The sequence below is a fragment of the Sphaeramia orbicularis genome, chromosome 5 (genome assembly GCF_902148855.1).
Source record: "Sphaeramia orbicularis chromosome 5, fSphaOr1.1, whole genome shotgun sequence".
NCBI lineage: Eukaryota > Metazoa > Chordata > Actinopteri > Kurtiformes > Apogonidae > Sphaeramia > Sphaeramia orbicularis.
In genome coordinates, this window is record NC_043961.1 from 37,280,714 (window position 1) to 37,295,119 (window position 14,406).

Sequence of the window (14,406 nt, forward strand, 5' to 3'; positions counted from 1 at the left end):
GGAGCCTGACTGCTCTGGGAAACTTCAAGGAAGGAACCTTGACATGTAAGCAGCACTTCAAATCAGTGTGTTTGTGCTCATTACAGCACAACACTGTAGCATGTGTTTGTTTACTTCTAGGGTTTCAGAGAATCCAAACACTTCTTTCCGTCTAAAACAGGGGAGGGCAATCCTGGTCCTCAAGGGCCAGTATCCTGCATGTTTTAGATGTTTCCCTCTTCCAACACACCTGGTTCACATGATAAGTCTATCATCAAGCTCTGCAGAAGCCTGATAATGACCTTCAGGTGTGCTGGAAGAGGGAAACATCTAAAACATGCAGGATACCGGCCCTCAAGGACCAGGATTGCCCACCCCTGGTCTAAAATGACCTTCTACATTGCCTCAGAAAACTTCAGTGTTCCTCTCCTGCTCATCGACAGTCACTAACTAAGCACTGCGTGTCTTCTTCTTCTGTGGCATTTTTACCTCCGCCAAGGAGGTTATGTTTTTGCCAGGGTTTGTTTGTTTGTCTGTCTGTTTGTCTGTCCGTTAGTGTGCAACATAACTCAAAAAGTTATGGACAGATTTGGATGAAATTTTCAGGGTTTGTTGGAAATGGGATAAGGAAGAAATGATTAAATTTTGGTGGTGATCGGGGGTGGGGGGGCCCACAGGGGGGGGGGTGCAGACCACAAAATTTCATCAAAATCTGTCCATAACTTTTTGAGTTATGTTGCACACTAACGGACAGACAGACAGACAGACAAACAAACAAACAAACCCTGGCAAAAACATAACCTCCTTGGCGTGGGGGGGCCCACGGGGGGGGCCACTGATCAGCCTTGGCGGAGGTCTGCGCTCTCCGAGTGCTTCTAGTTGACAGTTGTCAAACCTCCTTAAAGGTGTTTAAAGAAATAAATTAACACAACCAACTGGACTGGAGTGGGACTCCAGAGGGAGTTCAATACATGAATATAAACTTTCAAGTCCAGTTTTCTCAGATAAACTTAGTTTTATACTTTTGTTGGAGAAATTGAATAAATATGCAAAGTACATGAGTTAAACTAGAAGCACTCGGAGAGCGCAGACCTCCGCCAAGGCTGATCAGTGGGCCCCCCCGTGGGCCCCCCCGCCCCCGAATACCACCAAAATTTAATCATTTCTTCCTTATCCCATTTCCAACAAACCCTGAAAATTTCATCCAAATCTGTCCATAACTTTTTGAGTTATGTTGCACACTAACGATCAGTGGCCCCCCCTGTGGGCCCCCCCACCCCCGATCACCACCAAAATTTAATCATTTCTTCCTTATCCCATTTCCAACAAACCCTGAAAATTTCATCCAAATCTGTCCATAACTTTTTGAGTTATGTTGCACACTAACGGACAGACAAACAAACAAACAAACAAACAAACCCTGGCAAAAACATAACCTCCTTGGCGGAGGTAATTAACAAGATAGTGAGAAATAAAGTATGACAGTGTGATTTAAGCAACTACAACTATTACCTTTTAGACCAGGGGTGGCCAACCCTGGTCCTGGAGAGCCACTATCCTGCATGTTTTAGATGTATTTCTCTTCCAACACAGCTGATTCAAATGATAAGCCTATCATCAAGCTCTGCAGAAGTCTGATATCAACCCTCAGGTGTGCTGGAAGAGGGAAACATTTAAAACAGGCAGGACAGGGGCTCTCCAGGACCAGCGTTGGCCACCCCTGTTTTAGACTGTAGTATTAACTTTTAATGATCTCATTTTAATGGGACCTGTCAGTGGGTGGGATATATCAGTCAGCAAATGAACATTTAGCCTTCAAAGTTAATGTGTTAGAAACAGCAAAGTGGCAAGAACTGGGATCTGAGCAACTTTGACAAGAGAGAAATTGTGATGGATAAATCACTGGGCCAGATCATCTCCAGGTCTTGTTGTTCATTCCCAGTGTAAAGTGGTTCGCACCAACCAAAAGTATCTAAAGAACATCAACCGCATCTGTCTAATATTCTTTAGGTTCCAGTTTTTCCCAAAAACAGCTCAAACCCAAGGCCTAGACTCCACCAAACGTCTGAAGGTGTGCTGTGGTATCTGGACCAAGACGTTAACAGCAGATTCCTGAAGTCCTGGAAGTAGAGAAGTGGACCACCATAGATCAGATTTATTTGTCTAACAGCTCCCACAGATGAACTGTCCTAAAATTGGGATGTCCTTCCTTTGTCCGTTCTTGGTCGGTACTAACCACTGCAGACCAGGAACACCCAACATGACCTGCAGTTGTGGGGATGCTCTGACCCAGTCCTCACCGTTACAATATAGACCTGGTCAAAGTCACTTATGTTTCTCATTTTGCTGCTTTTAACACATCAACTTCTTGGACTAAATGTTGACTTGTTTTCTAATATATTCAACCCAGTGAATGGTACAATTGTAATGAAATAATCAATATTATTATCACTTCTCTCGTCAGTATTATGTCAGTTTGTTTTAAATTCTGTCTCTTAGGAATTTTATCTTTTTGTAGTAACACTGAGGTACATACCCTTAATAAAAAAAAAGAAAGATCGAAATTGGAGGTATTATGGATAATTGGAAGAAAGGAATCCACAAAATCCAGGGTTTTAATGCTTCTTTTCTCTCTGTGCATTGACTTTGTGAACCATGGTCAAAGGCAGGAAAAAACATGCTTGATTTTTGCACGACCTCTCCCTTATTGCACTCATCTTGGCTGTGATATTACCTCAACTTAAGTGAGTCCTCTTTGTTGCCAAAACACTATTGCACTTAACATAATGATGGTTTATCCATCATGAGCAGCAATTAAAACACCAAAGGTAATTCTTAAGAAAACAGCTGCACAAAAGCTGATACAGTAAAACATAAAACATCATTTATGACAGAGATCTGCGTGTTGTTAAACACTGGATCCTGTAGCTACAGCTTTAAAGATGTTTACAGTCTATACTCAGTGTTATTATCTGTGCCTCCAACTCGTAATTTAAAAAATCTGTTCTTCATTGCTCAAGTATGAGTAATAGCTTGAGGCTTTGGAGCTGTGTACAATTTCACTTATTTACTGTAATTGGATGTTTAAGTGCGTCAACAAATATTAAGGGCAAGCGCTCATGATTTCATACAATGCTTTGTAGTGGAGTGGTGTACAGCTAGTTTTACTGTATGATTATATAACCATAATATTATTTTATTGCTACTCAGTGAGCTCTAGCATAGAGAAAAAGATGAAAGTAACAGTTACCTTTACATTTTAATGCATAAGCTTGTAAATACTGTTTTACTGAGACTCATTACCACAGAAAGAATATTATGATATGAGGCCAAATGAGGAGAATACATGTTGGAACAATCTCTGCACTGAACAAACATAGTAATCACTTTCTGTAGGGGTGTAAGAATTTATTGTTTCATGTAATGCAAATATAACACATATGTAATTATTTGAATGAAGGTGAGAGGTTTACACAGAGCTGTTTCTCAGTCTGTTTTGTTTCCTTTATGTTGCTGTTTTCCTCCATAGATGGAGATCTGTATGCTGGCACCTCAGTAGATTTCATGGGAGCCAATGCTGCAATCTTCCGGACTTCACTTCAGGGCAGCAGTCAACATTACATCCGCACTGAAGCCTATGATCACAACTGGTTGAACGGTGAGACGCTCACAGTTTTGTGTCTGGTCTTTCAAATTTCTTCATTACTTCAGTTTGTTAGCAAGGAAACACAGGGGATGTGCCAGTAAACGTTGACTCATGGTAGAAAAGAGTGATGTTCCTGTACAAACGTAGAATTGGCTGAACATTATCTGTCCTTCCTGCAGAACCGGAGTTTGTAGGCTCCTTCTCCATCCCCGACACTCACAGTCCAGACGATGACAAAGTCTACTTTTTCTTCAAGGAGAGAGCGGTGGAGGCTGGACAGTGGGACAAAAGGGTTTACAGCCGAGTGGCTCGAGTTTGCAAGGTAGAAAAATGGATAGAATTAAAGAAAAACACTTTCAAGTCTATATATACCTATAAGTACAACATTTCAAAGCAAGTCATGTGACGGCGCATTTGGGCCACATAAGAAAAAAAAAAAAACGCTTGTCCCTATGAGAATAAAGTCATAATATTTTGAGAATAAAGTCATAATATAATGAGAATAAAACTGTAGTTTCCAAAAAACTCATTATTTAACAAAATAATGTTGTACTTTTATGAGATTAAAGTCATAATATTTCGTGAGTAAAGCCGTAAAGTTGTAGTTTTCAGAGAACTCATTATTTAATGAAAATAATGTTGTACTTTTATAAAATCAAAGTCGTAATATTTTGAAAATAAATTTGATAGTTTCTGGTTACAAGCAGCAATGCTCACTTCTGTTGGACCAGACGAACCCCAAATTTAGGTATAACCTCACAAAATGTTCCAAGTTCTCCATTATGCGATGAGTGGGTACGACTTTATTCTCGTAAAATTGATATTTTTACCACCTGTTTGTATTCTCGTAATATTATGGCTTTACTCTCAAAATATTATAACTTTAATCTCATAAAAGTATGACATTATTTTTGCTAAATAACAAGTTTTTTTTTTTTTTAATTACAACTTGGTTCCCATTATATTATGACTTTATTCTTGAAATATTACGACTTTATTCTCGTAGTCACGCGCGTTTTTATTTTCTTATGTGGGCCTAATATGCCGTCGTAAATTCAAGCAATCCTTGTTTGGAAAATATTCATAGTCAAAAAGTCAAAATGTGGAATTTTTTATCAATATCTGTTCAGAACGACGTGAATACTAATACTAAATTTAGCTCCAAGGGACAAAACACCACAAGTTCATAACTATATATGAGCATTTGTGGTAGAGCCGTAAAATTTTGCAAGAAATATAACAGATCATATGGATTTTTGTCAAGAAAATCTTTCACAACTGGGAAACTTTGGTGAGTTTGTATAGAGTGAGTTAGAAACATTGCTAATGTGTTGTTGCTATTAAAAAAAAAAAAAAAACTGCAGTGGTAGTAATATAAAAGTGCTCACAGTGCTCTTGTAGTTTTATTGGTAAAAAGACAGAAAACTTCATATGGCAACCAAAAAAAATTATATTGGAACCTGATGAATGCATTTAATACATCTGGAAATCATTGATATAATTTTAGTTGAGCTATTATGGCAGTTGTTCATATTATTCACTAAAGACAGAAAAAATAGACTGTCGAGGCTTTAGATTGAAAATAAAATAAGCACAAGTGTCATAATCCCTTAGTAAACCATCAGAACTGTCCTCTAAAGACTTCTGAGTTACAGAGATGTTTGTCGATAAAGCCAAAGTATTAAGCCAACGTAGTCCCAGACTAATGCAGTCAAATGTAAAACAATATAGGTTAATCCTCCTGTCAGTGTCCTTGACCACGGTGCTGATGAAGATCTGGAGTTGGTCCCTGAACGCCTTCAATGGCAGCTCCTAGTATGTGTGAATACTAATGCTATGTATTGTAGATGGGTAAAATGCAAAGACCAAATTTCCCCTCAGGGATAATAAAGCAAGTCAACCTTAACCTTAACCTTAACTGTACATATAGAAGAATAAAAAAAAAAAAACCTTAACTGTTTGTTGGCAGATACAGAGTACAAATTAAATTAGCATGTGTTACTATATTATTTAATTCAATTCAATTCAACTTTATTTCTAAAGCACATTTCATGCATAAGGCAGACTCAATGTGCTTCACAACAGTATACAAAATAAAAAACAGTAATAAAAAAAAGAGAGTGAAAGTGCAAGTAAACAATCATATGTACACACACTTAAACTCGCACATGCACACACACAACTCAATGGAACGCTGTCGGAAAAAGATATGTTTTTAACCTGTTTTTAAAAATGGCTACTGATGTGGCAAGTCTAGTTGTGTCAGGCAGGGTGTTCCATTAGTTATTTTCACATTGATTTGCACAGTTCTGTCTAGGGATTAGATTCCTTTTCTCCTCCATCGTCCTATGTATCTTATCATGTCTTTCCTTACCCTTTCTGTCTTTTCTGTTCCAGAATGACCTTGGAGGGAAGAGGAGTCTGATCAACCGCTGGACCACCTTCCTTAAAGCCAGGCTGGTGTGCTCCGTCCCTGGCCCGTCTGGAGTCGACACACAGTTTGATGAGCTCGGTAACGCTTCCTTCCCTTTCCTTCCTGTCCCTTCAGTGTTCTCCTGTTTCTTATGTAAGTGTACTGGACAGAGCTTTGATATTACTGTATGTCTCTGCTGTCCACCCTCCTTCTCTTACTTCATCTTCCTGTCCTTTGACTTTCAAAAGAAGAACCAGAGTGACAAGCACAAAGGTCTCCTCCTTTCCTTCCTTCTTTTCTCCTCCCATGTCCTTTATCATCCCACTGCTCCTAGAAGGACCCGAATTACATTGAACTGCCATCACCTCAGCTTGTAAAGTTCTTCCAGCTCACTCTAAAATTTGTAAAAAAAAAAAAAAAAAAAAAAAAAAAGTAGAACCTTTTCCTTAGACATTATGGAATAAACCTTATAAGCGTTATAACATTAATACAGGTGTAGTGGAATTCAAAATGGCATACAGTCAACCGACAAGCAACAATAAAAGAACTGGAAACATTGACAAAACTTTTCATATTGGATTTTAATGATATCACTGTTTCGTTTTGTTTTTGTAGAGGACATATTTGTTTTGGAGACTAAGGACCCCCAAAACCCCACCATCTATGGTGTCTTCAGTACATCCAGGTAAGAAAACACATTTATTTTATGAGTTTGTTCATGATGTGAATTTAGAAACATCTGCTGTTTTCTTATTTATGAGACTCCTGTCTTCATAGATTTATGTTTATTTGAGGATTTACAAGTTTCCTCTCTGTTTTTGGTACACATCTCATATCTGTCTAACCTGATTATTGTCATCTGAATCCTGTACCTCATAAAAAATAAAGCCATAAACCATTCCAGAAACTATAAAAAATACAATAATACCTTTTTGATTTTTGGAAACGATACAAAGCTAAATGTCTGATACAAAGCGGTTCATTTAAAGCACATGTGTCACACATGCGGCCCAGGGGCCAAATCCAGCCCGCCAAAGGGTCCAGTCCGGCCTGTGGGATTATTTGTGAAAAGTAAAAATTGCACTGAAGGTATTAATCCTTTTATTTTAGGTTCCACATACAGACCACTTTAATCTCAAATGGGTCAGATCAGTAAAATACTATCATAATAACCTATAAATACTCACAACTCCAAATGTTTCTCTTCTAAATGTAAACATTTGTATGTCATTTTACTGTACTTACACAAAAACAAACAATCATTTCACAAAAAAACATGAATAATCTGAACAAATATGAAAAATTTGAAATATCTGAAGTGTAAGTTTACCAATATTCTGCCTCTTTATTAAATGTTTTGTGTGTGTGTTGATCCACAGTGATTTGTAAGTTGTAATTTACATGTGTAAATGATAAGCAGGGACATAATATTGTTGAAATTGGACTTAGTTTTCTTAAGAATTTCAGTTTGTTTATGTTATTCACATTGTTTTAAAGGATAGTTGGTAGATGCAAACATTGTCATCGTATAATTTTACTTTTTTCGCTCTAAAACATAGAATTTGAATTTTAGAACAATTTGGAGTTGACATTATTTATGTTATTATGTTATTATTTCACTGGTTCAGCCCATTTCTGATCAATTTTGGCTTAATGTGGCCCCTGAACTAAAATGAGTTTGACACCCCTGATTTAAAGGCTTAAAACTACCAGCAGTCAAAAGCATCTACTGATCTAAAATGTTTAATAACTTTTTAGCCATTAATCCTTCAATACATTTTAATAATTCAGGTAAAATGCAGTTTCTCAGCTGTTCAGCATCATCAGATATGGCATATTGGGATGTTCAGAGGTTCCATAGTGAACATGGAAGCATTGTCATGTTCTGCAACATCGATTCAAAAGAAAACTCATGTATTTTGGCAAATGACAGTGGCTATAATCACTTATTTTTATGTTCAAGCTCTAAATTTAATGAGAGCTTCTGTGAATTCTATTAAATGTAATAAAATACATGATTTTCACAACGAAAAAAAAGAAAATCCAGAGGATAATATTATAACAAATTGATATAAATCAATGTAAAATAAATGTGTAGAAGACTTCAGTTGGACGTTGCTAATATAAATAGTTCTGCTAGGTCTGTAAGGGTTAAGGCCATTTCTGTTGTAGCTACATTTATCTTCACCTTTTTGATTGGTGCAATAAAAAGCTCAGAAGACAGCCAGTAAAGCTCATGCACACTCAGCGACAGAGGCCGCCACGTGCACGATCAGCGGTGTGTAGGACCAGGGGTCAGGTGTGGGCGGGGGTCAGGGTCAAAGGTGAAGAGGCCCAGCTGGTTTTGTTATCGTAACCCTGCTGTGTACAAGCATTCTCATTATTGTTGCCCTACATTTTCTCCTTTCCTCTCTTTCTCTTCTGTTCATCTGTTCCCACTCTTCCTTCTTCCTCTGTACTTTTTATCCTATGTGACATTCCTGTTTCCTCTCCTGTCCTCATGTCTTTCAATCGCTCATCTTTTTCTTTCTTGTCAGTCACCACTTTGTCTTCTTTATATTTCTTTCAACTTTTACCCCTTTAATCTCTCCATCCTGTTCATCCCGCTCATCTCTCTGAATTTCCATTTTTCTTTCTTCCATTTATTTCCTTTTACCCTCTATAACTACTCACTTTAACGTCACCTCCTCTTTCCCCCACAGTTCTATATTTCGTGGATCGGCAGTATGTGTGTTCTCCATGGCGTCTATCCGTGCTGCTTTTAACGGACCTTTTGCCCATAAAGAAGGTCCTGACTATCGCTGGGTGGAGTACAAAGGCCGTATCCCTTATCCAAGACCCGGCACAGTAAGCCCCCACACACAAGTACTACCAGTTTTCTGCAGCAAAATGACATATTTATATATAATAGATCGATTTTTTTTCAACATTTACAGGTAAAAAAAATCTGTGTGGTCATGTAAAAAAATTAAAGATAAGTAAAAATGAGCATGAAAATGTGCAGTTTCACTTGCTTTATTGTAAGAAAAAAACTCCCTCGAAGGCCACAAATCCTTGAAAGAATGGTGTTGACAGGATGGTATTTATGTTTGTGAAAATATCTAAGAATTTCCTGTGAGATCAGACTCCAAACGCACATAACATGTCTAATGAAAACAAGCTGATGAAGCTGTGAGAAGGTTAACCTCTAGTGATTTAACACCTCAGCTGTGAGGTCCTCTGGGAAACTTCAACTTGTCAGGAGGGCTGAGGTTTTAGTGTGTGTGCATGTGTGTGTGTGTCAGGTGTTATTTCATTCTCCCTGCTGGGGAATTCACCTCCTTGTGGAAAGGTTTCGTATCATGTGGTTGATTGCAGAAGAGGTCAGCCACGTCAGTGTTTGTGTAACAGTTAGTGTGTGTGTGTGGAGGGGGAAGGTTTGGGTCACAAGAATGATTAAAAACAAAATGAAACAGGCAGGATGATGCTGCGGTCACAGCCGCCGATCACACATGTGGAAATAAAAGATTTCATTTTGTTGACTTCCTTTGTTCAAGATGTTCTTCTTTTCAACAAATTATACATTTGCACATTTCTTCTCTCTTTCCTCATTCAGTTCATTGATTTATGTATTCATTTTCATGAACATATTTGCTGTTGCTTTTGACTTTCTATGTAAACCAACATGTTAAAGACAATACTCTAATACTTTATTTTAATTTTTTTCTGACCTTTTTCACCATTGAATGACTCAATAAATACTTGGACCTTCATTCCAACCTGTGTCATTTTGGGATCAATGATAGCATTGGTCATTAATGTTTTTATTGATTCCCAATCAATTAAATCTCATCAGTTCCCATCCCTAGCTTTCATCAATGTGCTTTTTGTAGTTTACAAAAGCTATAGAAACCAAAAGCCAATTCAGCTACAATACTGCTTTTTTGTGACGTCTATATAAAAACCTATAAAGCACAAGCTTTTGTATTTTTAATTAATGTCACTTTTAAAATATACACTGTTTCTCCTAAAGTTGAAATGACATATTTGTGTCTCTTCTCAGGAAATGAGTGTGATAATGTGATTTATTGTTGATGGATAATGTGTCACTGGGACTCAGTATGTAATTGTGTTTGTGGCCAAAGGTGATTACTGATGTGTATAAATAGGAATAAAAGCAACGTGTCTGGAAACAAAATTATTCCAGCTTTGTTCAACAGTGTAGGAAGACACCATTTTTAATCTGAAAATAAGTCTCAAAGACAGGGACAGTGGAGATGCTGGGATAAAAACTTTCCCTAACAATGTGAATGAACAATGAGAGAAGGAAATAATAGCAGAAAGTTCACAGCTATTTGTCTGATTTGTTTCTCGTCCAGTGTCCGAGCGAGACGTATGACGCTCTCCATAAGTCCACCAAAGACTTCTCAGACGAGCTGGTGAGCTTCATGCGGCAGCACCAGCTGATGTGGGAGCCTGTCCTGCCTCTGGGCGGCCGACCCATCTTAACCCGGGTCAACTCACCGTACATGCTGACAAGGGTCGTAGTGGACAGAGTGGACGCCGAGGACGGACCTTATGATGTTTTACACCTGGGCACAGGTGAGGAGGACGAAGAGATGAGAGGGATTGTCCAGTAAAATGAGGGGCGTGGAGAGAGGAAGAGAAAATGGAGGCTGTTCCCGACATAATAATAGTTTTATTATATATAAATGACTACAAATTGGTGAAAAATTTACTAAAATGAATAAATAATAATAATAACAAATAAAAACACAAGTGACAAAAATAAAGGTAAAAAAGAAGGAGCAGATTTAATTTTAGGAAATTCGACAGAGGATAGAGCAAAATTTATTCACGATAAGAAAAGAAGTTGAAAAGTAAGTGGTTGAATTTGCGGTAGACCATTATTTTTTTTTACATAAAGGCAAACAAAAAAAGGGAAAAGAAGGCAACTGCTGAGTGTCAGAAAATTTCTCACTGGTGAAATATACACATCATTGTAACGTTGTTGAGCAAAATTAGAAAATAAGTTCTGAGGAGACAAAACGTCCTTTTTGGGTCTCCAGGTGAAAAGTGTACGGACCTGTGCTCATACATTGTAGACGATAGAGGTAAAAATAGAGAATAATCAACGATGTGTTGAAAAGAAAAAGAAACAGGAAGAGAAGCAGAAAGAAGAAATGAGTTAATCCATCTTTCTATGACTGTACATTGTCACCACATCTTTAAAATTCTGTCATATTTTCATTTTTCCTGCATTCATTCCTTATCTCTTTAAGGTGAGAAAATGGAGTTTTACTGTTTAACACTTCTAACAGGGTGAATGGGTTCTCGAGTGTGTCTGAGCCTTTCTTTCTTTTGTCTTTGTTTCCCTCCAGCAGCAGAAAGCTCTACGTAGGTGAAGCATATGTGTGTTTGACGGTAAATGTGTGTGTGTGATAAATGGTGGTGGTTATTTAACTGCTGGTGACAGGCCGAGGGGCCACAGGGGCTCCGACTGCCCCATACATCTCCTCTAAGTGGATTCCTCTCTAACATCTCTCATCTCCTCATCAACTGCACATGTACCTGCCTGATAAACGCTCTTTCCGCTCTTTTAAGTGCTCGTATTTTTACACAGTCCAACCAAAGTGAATCTTCCGGCTCGTCTTTCTGTCTGACAGATGATTTTTTTATGTTTATAAGGTTAGCTAATGTCTCTTTTTTTATGCGATAGTTTATTCTGAAAGTAAAATATGTGGACTCATTTGACTTGGACATACAAAGAAAGTTTTAGGCAATAAAAAGAAAAAAAAAATCTGTGTAATGTCTGTGCCTCAGGTCGATATGCACAGGAGTGTTTCAGAGTGAGGTTCAGTCAGGGGGTGAACTTCGACCTCTGCTGACCGTTGGTCTGTAAGGTCAAAACTGACCTGCAAAATGTATTTCAAATATTCACTTCACCCCTGTGAGGCCGTAGCCTGAAGCTCAACACTGTGGCTGTGAAAGCTCAAACTGGATTGTAAAAGTGTTGAGGGACTTATTTAAACCAGGAAACTGGAGGATATAATAACCACACTCATACATCCATTAACATTATTGTATCCTTGAGGAAGAAACGTTAACCTGTTAGCCTGTGTGACTCCAACTGAACAAACACTGATAGATGACTGATTATTGTAAGGGTTGGAGTGGCTACTATTGAAATATAGTAGAAGCCACAGATTATAGTTAGTTTGTTAAACATGAAATCAGTAATTATCAGTGTTATTAATTACTCCATCGCATTAATGTAACTTGCACCATTTCATCACATCTTTAACTGAATGAAGCCCAGTCAAAAATGTCTCATTTACAGCACAATGATAAGATGGCTGTGGTGAGAATGCTCAGGAAGCTGAACTCTATTTTTAAAAAACGGATTGACTCTCTTTTTTTCTTTCTAATAACAAAAAAAGAAAGTTACTACCTGACAGAAATGGAAAAACGGACCAAAAATGGCTGTCTTTTTTTTCATTTTCTGAGACTGGATGTTGTCATTTTCAAGAAAAAAGCGCTAATGGCTAGGTCACAAAGATTCTTACGAATGATGGGTTTGTACGAATCTTCCAGTTCTTACGAAATCTGGAGTTCGTAGACATTCGTGGAGGGAGCATGTCTACAATGAACAACATGAAAATGACAACATCTGGTCTCAGAAAATGAAAAAAAAAAAAAAACAGCCATTTTTGGTCTGTTTTTTCCATTTCTGTCAGGTAAAAGAATTTCTTTTTTGTTATTAGAAAGAGAAAATGAAAATCAGTCCGTTTTTTAAATTTGGTTTATCTGTTTTGACACTGAAAAAGAAACACGCCTTGAAATTCAATTTTAATTCTTCTGTTTTAAAATGAAAATCAATTAACCACCAGTTTTTATTTTGTTTCTGAAAAGAAAATCCATTACCAAAAGATACACTGACCCTAAAACATGATCAAATACTCCAGCTTCAATGATTTAAAAAAAAAATGTATACCAACTACATCTTCTGCCCGTATCTACTGTTTTTTGTTTGTTTGTTTTTTTACCATAGACATGCACATTTCTACTCATGTTTTATTTTCCCTGCTTTGTAATGTTTTGAGGTTAACTGACTTAGTTTGCTTACTTTTTCCATGTGTTTCTTCCAAATTGGGTTGAGACTTCAGTATTTACTAAAACGCTGGCCTGCTTTCAGAAGAGCACAAACACAAAGTGACCAGATTTTATCTTGAAATGAAACGTTACCGAGGTCTGTGATGTCCGAGTCCATGTAGGGTAGGCTTGTTTGACATCCTCATCTGTGGACACACGCATACGTAAACACACACAGACACACACGGCACAGTAGGCTACACAGCGTCTGGAACTAACATAGAGCTACAGAGACACACAAACAGATTTCCCACAGTGGGTTCTCCGAGGTTCACGAAGTTTCCTGGGAGCATCCTGGTGTGTGTGTGTGTGTGTGTGTGTGTGTGTGTGTGTGTGTGTGTGTGTGTGTGTGTGTGTGTGTGTGTGTGTGTGTGTGTGTGTGTGCATATGGGTTTACACAGCACATTAAAATATAAGTGATCTTATATGAGTATGTGGTTTCGCTGTAACAGCTGGAATGTAGTAGCTGGAACAAAATGTCATAAATCCAGCTCATGGTTTTTTTTTTTTTATCATTGTGTACATTTAGTGCGTAGACTCCACTGTTGCTATGGTAACCCCTATAGGATATCAGGTACTGTAGAATGAATTACTATGGCAACAGCTTAAAAGATGGTTTATTGAATTTTCAGGAAAACTTTTATCCAGAGACGTGAGGAATCCTCTGGGTTAATGTCTTAAATTACTACATTTACTGCCATCAATGTAGCGGTTTTACTGTCTTATGGTGCTCATACTCCAGAGAATATATTAAAGAGGGAAACCGAAAACAGCGCATTGTGTAGATAGCACTGGTCTACAAGGAAAATGCTTCCAGAATAAAAGTAATGAAATTTTACCACATGAGAGTCACTGATAAAGAAAAATCAAGTAAAAAATGCTGGTTGGCTGAACTTTCCAAGATACAGCCTTGGGTCAAAATGTGAAATTTAAGAATTAACGAGAGAATGAGTTTGACTCAAAAGGAATATTTGTCTCAGAGCTACAAGATCTACTTCAAAACACTGTCTGCACATTACAATACATTCACTTTACAGGTTCTATTTAGTGGAAGATTTATAAAACTATTATATAAATGTACATAAACCAATATATATGTGTAATAACACTTAATCATGTACCTTGAAAACATCAGCAAACCGGCACTTTTGTCATTTATTTTCCAATTAATCTTATTAAAATACATAACATTTAGCACATTTAATCTCTGAAGCAAATCATTTCTAAAAAATTGTAG

General features: G+C 37.5%; 1 protein-coding gene across 2 annotated transcripts in view; it reads left to right on the plus strand.

The window, feature by feature from the left end:
• Nucleotides 1–14,406, plus strand: part of LOC115420093 (semaphorin-3D) — a 132,121-nt gene that overhangs the window by 103,167 nt on the left and 14,548 nt on the right. For both annotated transcript variants that reach the window (XM_030135319.1, XM_030135320.1), the window contains exons 7-12: nucleotides 3,509–3,637; nucleotides 3,805–3,947; nucleotides 6,023–6,137; nucleotides 6,654–6,723; nucleotides 8,741–8,885; nucleotides 10,397–10,619. In XM_030135319.1, coding sequence (XP_029991179.1) covers nucleotides 3,509–3,637; nucleotides 3,805–3,947; nucleotides 6,023–6,137; nucleotides 6,654–6,723; nucleotides 8,741–8,885; nucleotides 10,397–10,619 — 825 coding nt within the window. The remainder of the gene's footprint in view (nucleotides 1–3,508; nucleotides 3,638–3,804; nucleotides 3,948–6,022; nucleotides 6,138–6,653; nucleotides 6,724–8,740; nucleotides 8,886–10,396; nucleotides 10,620–14,406) is intronic.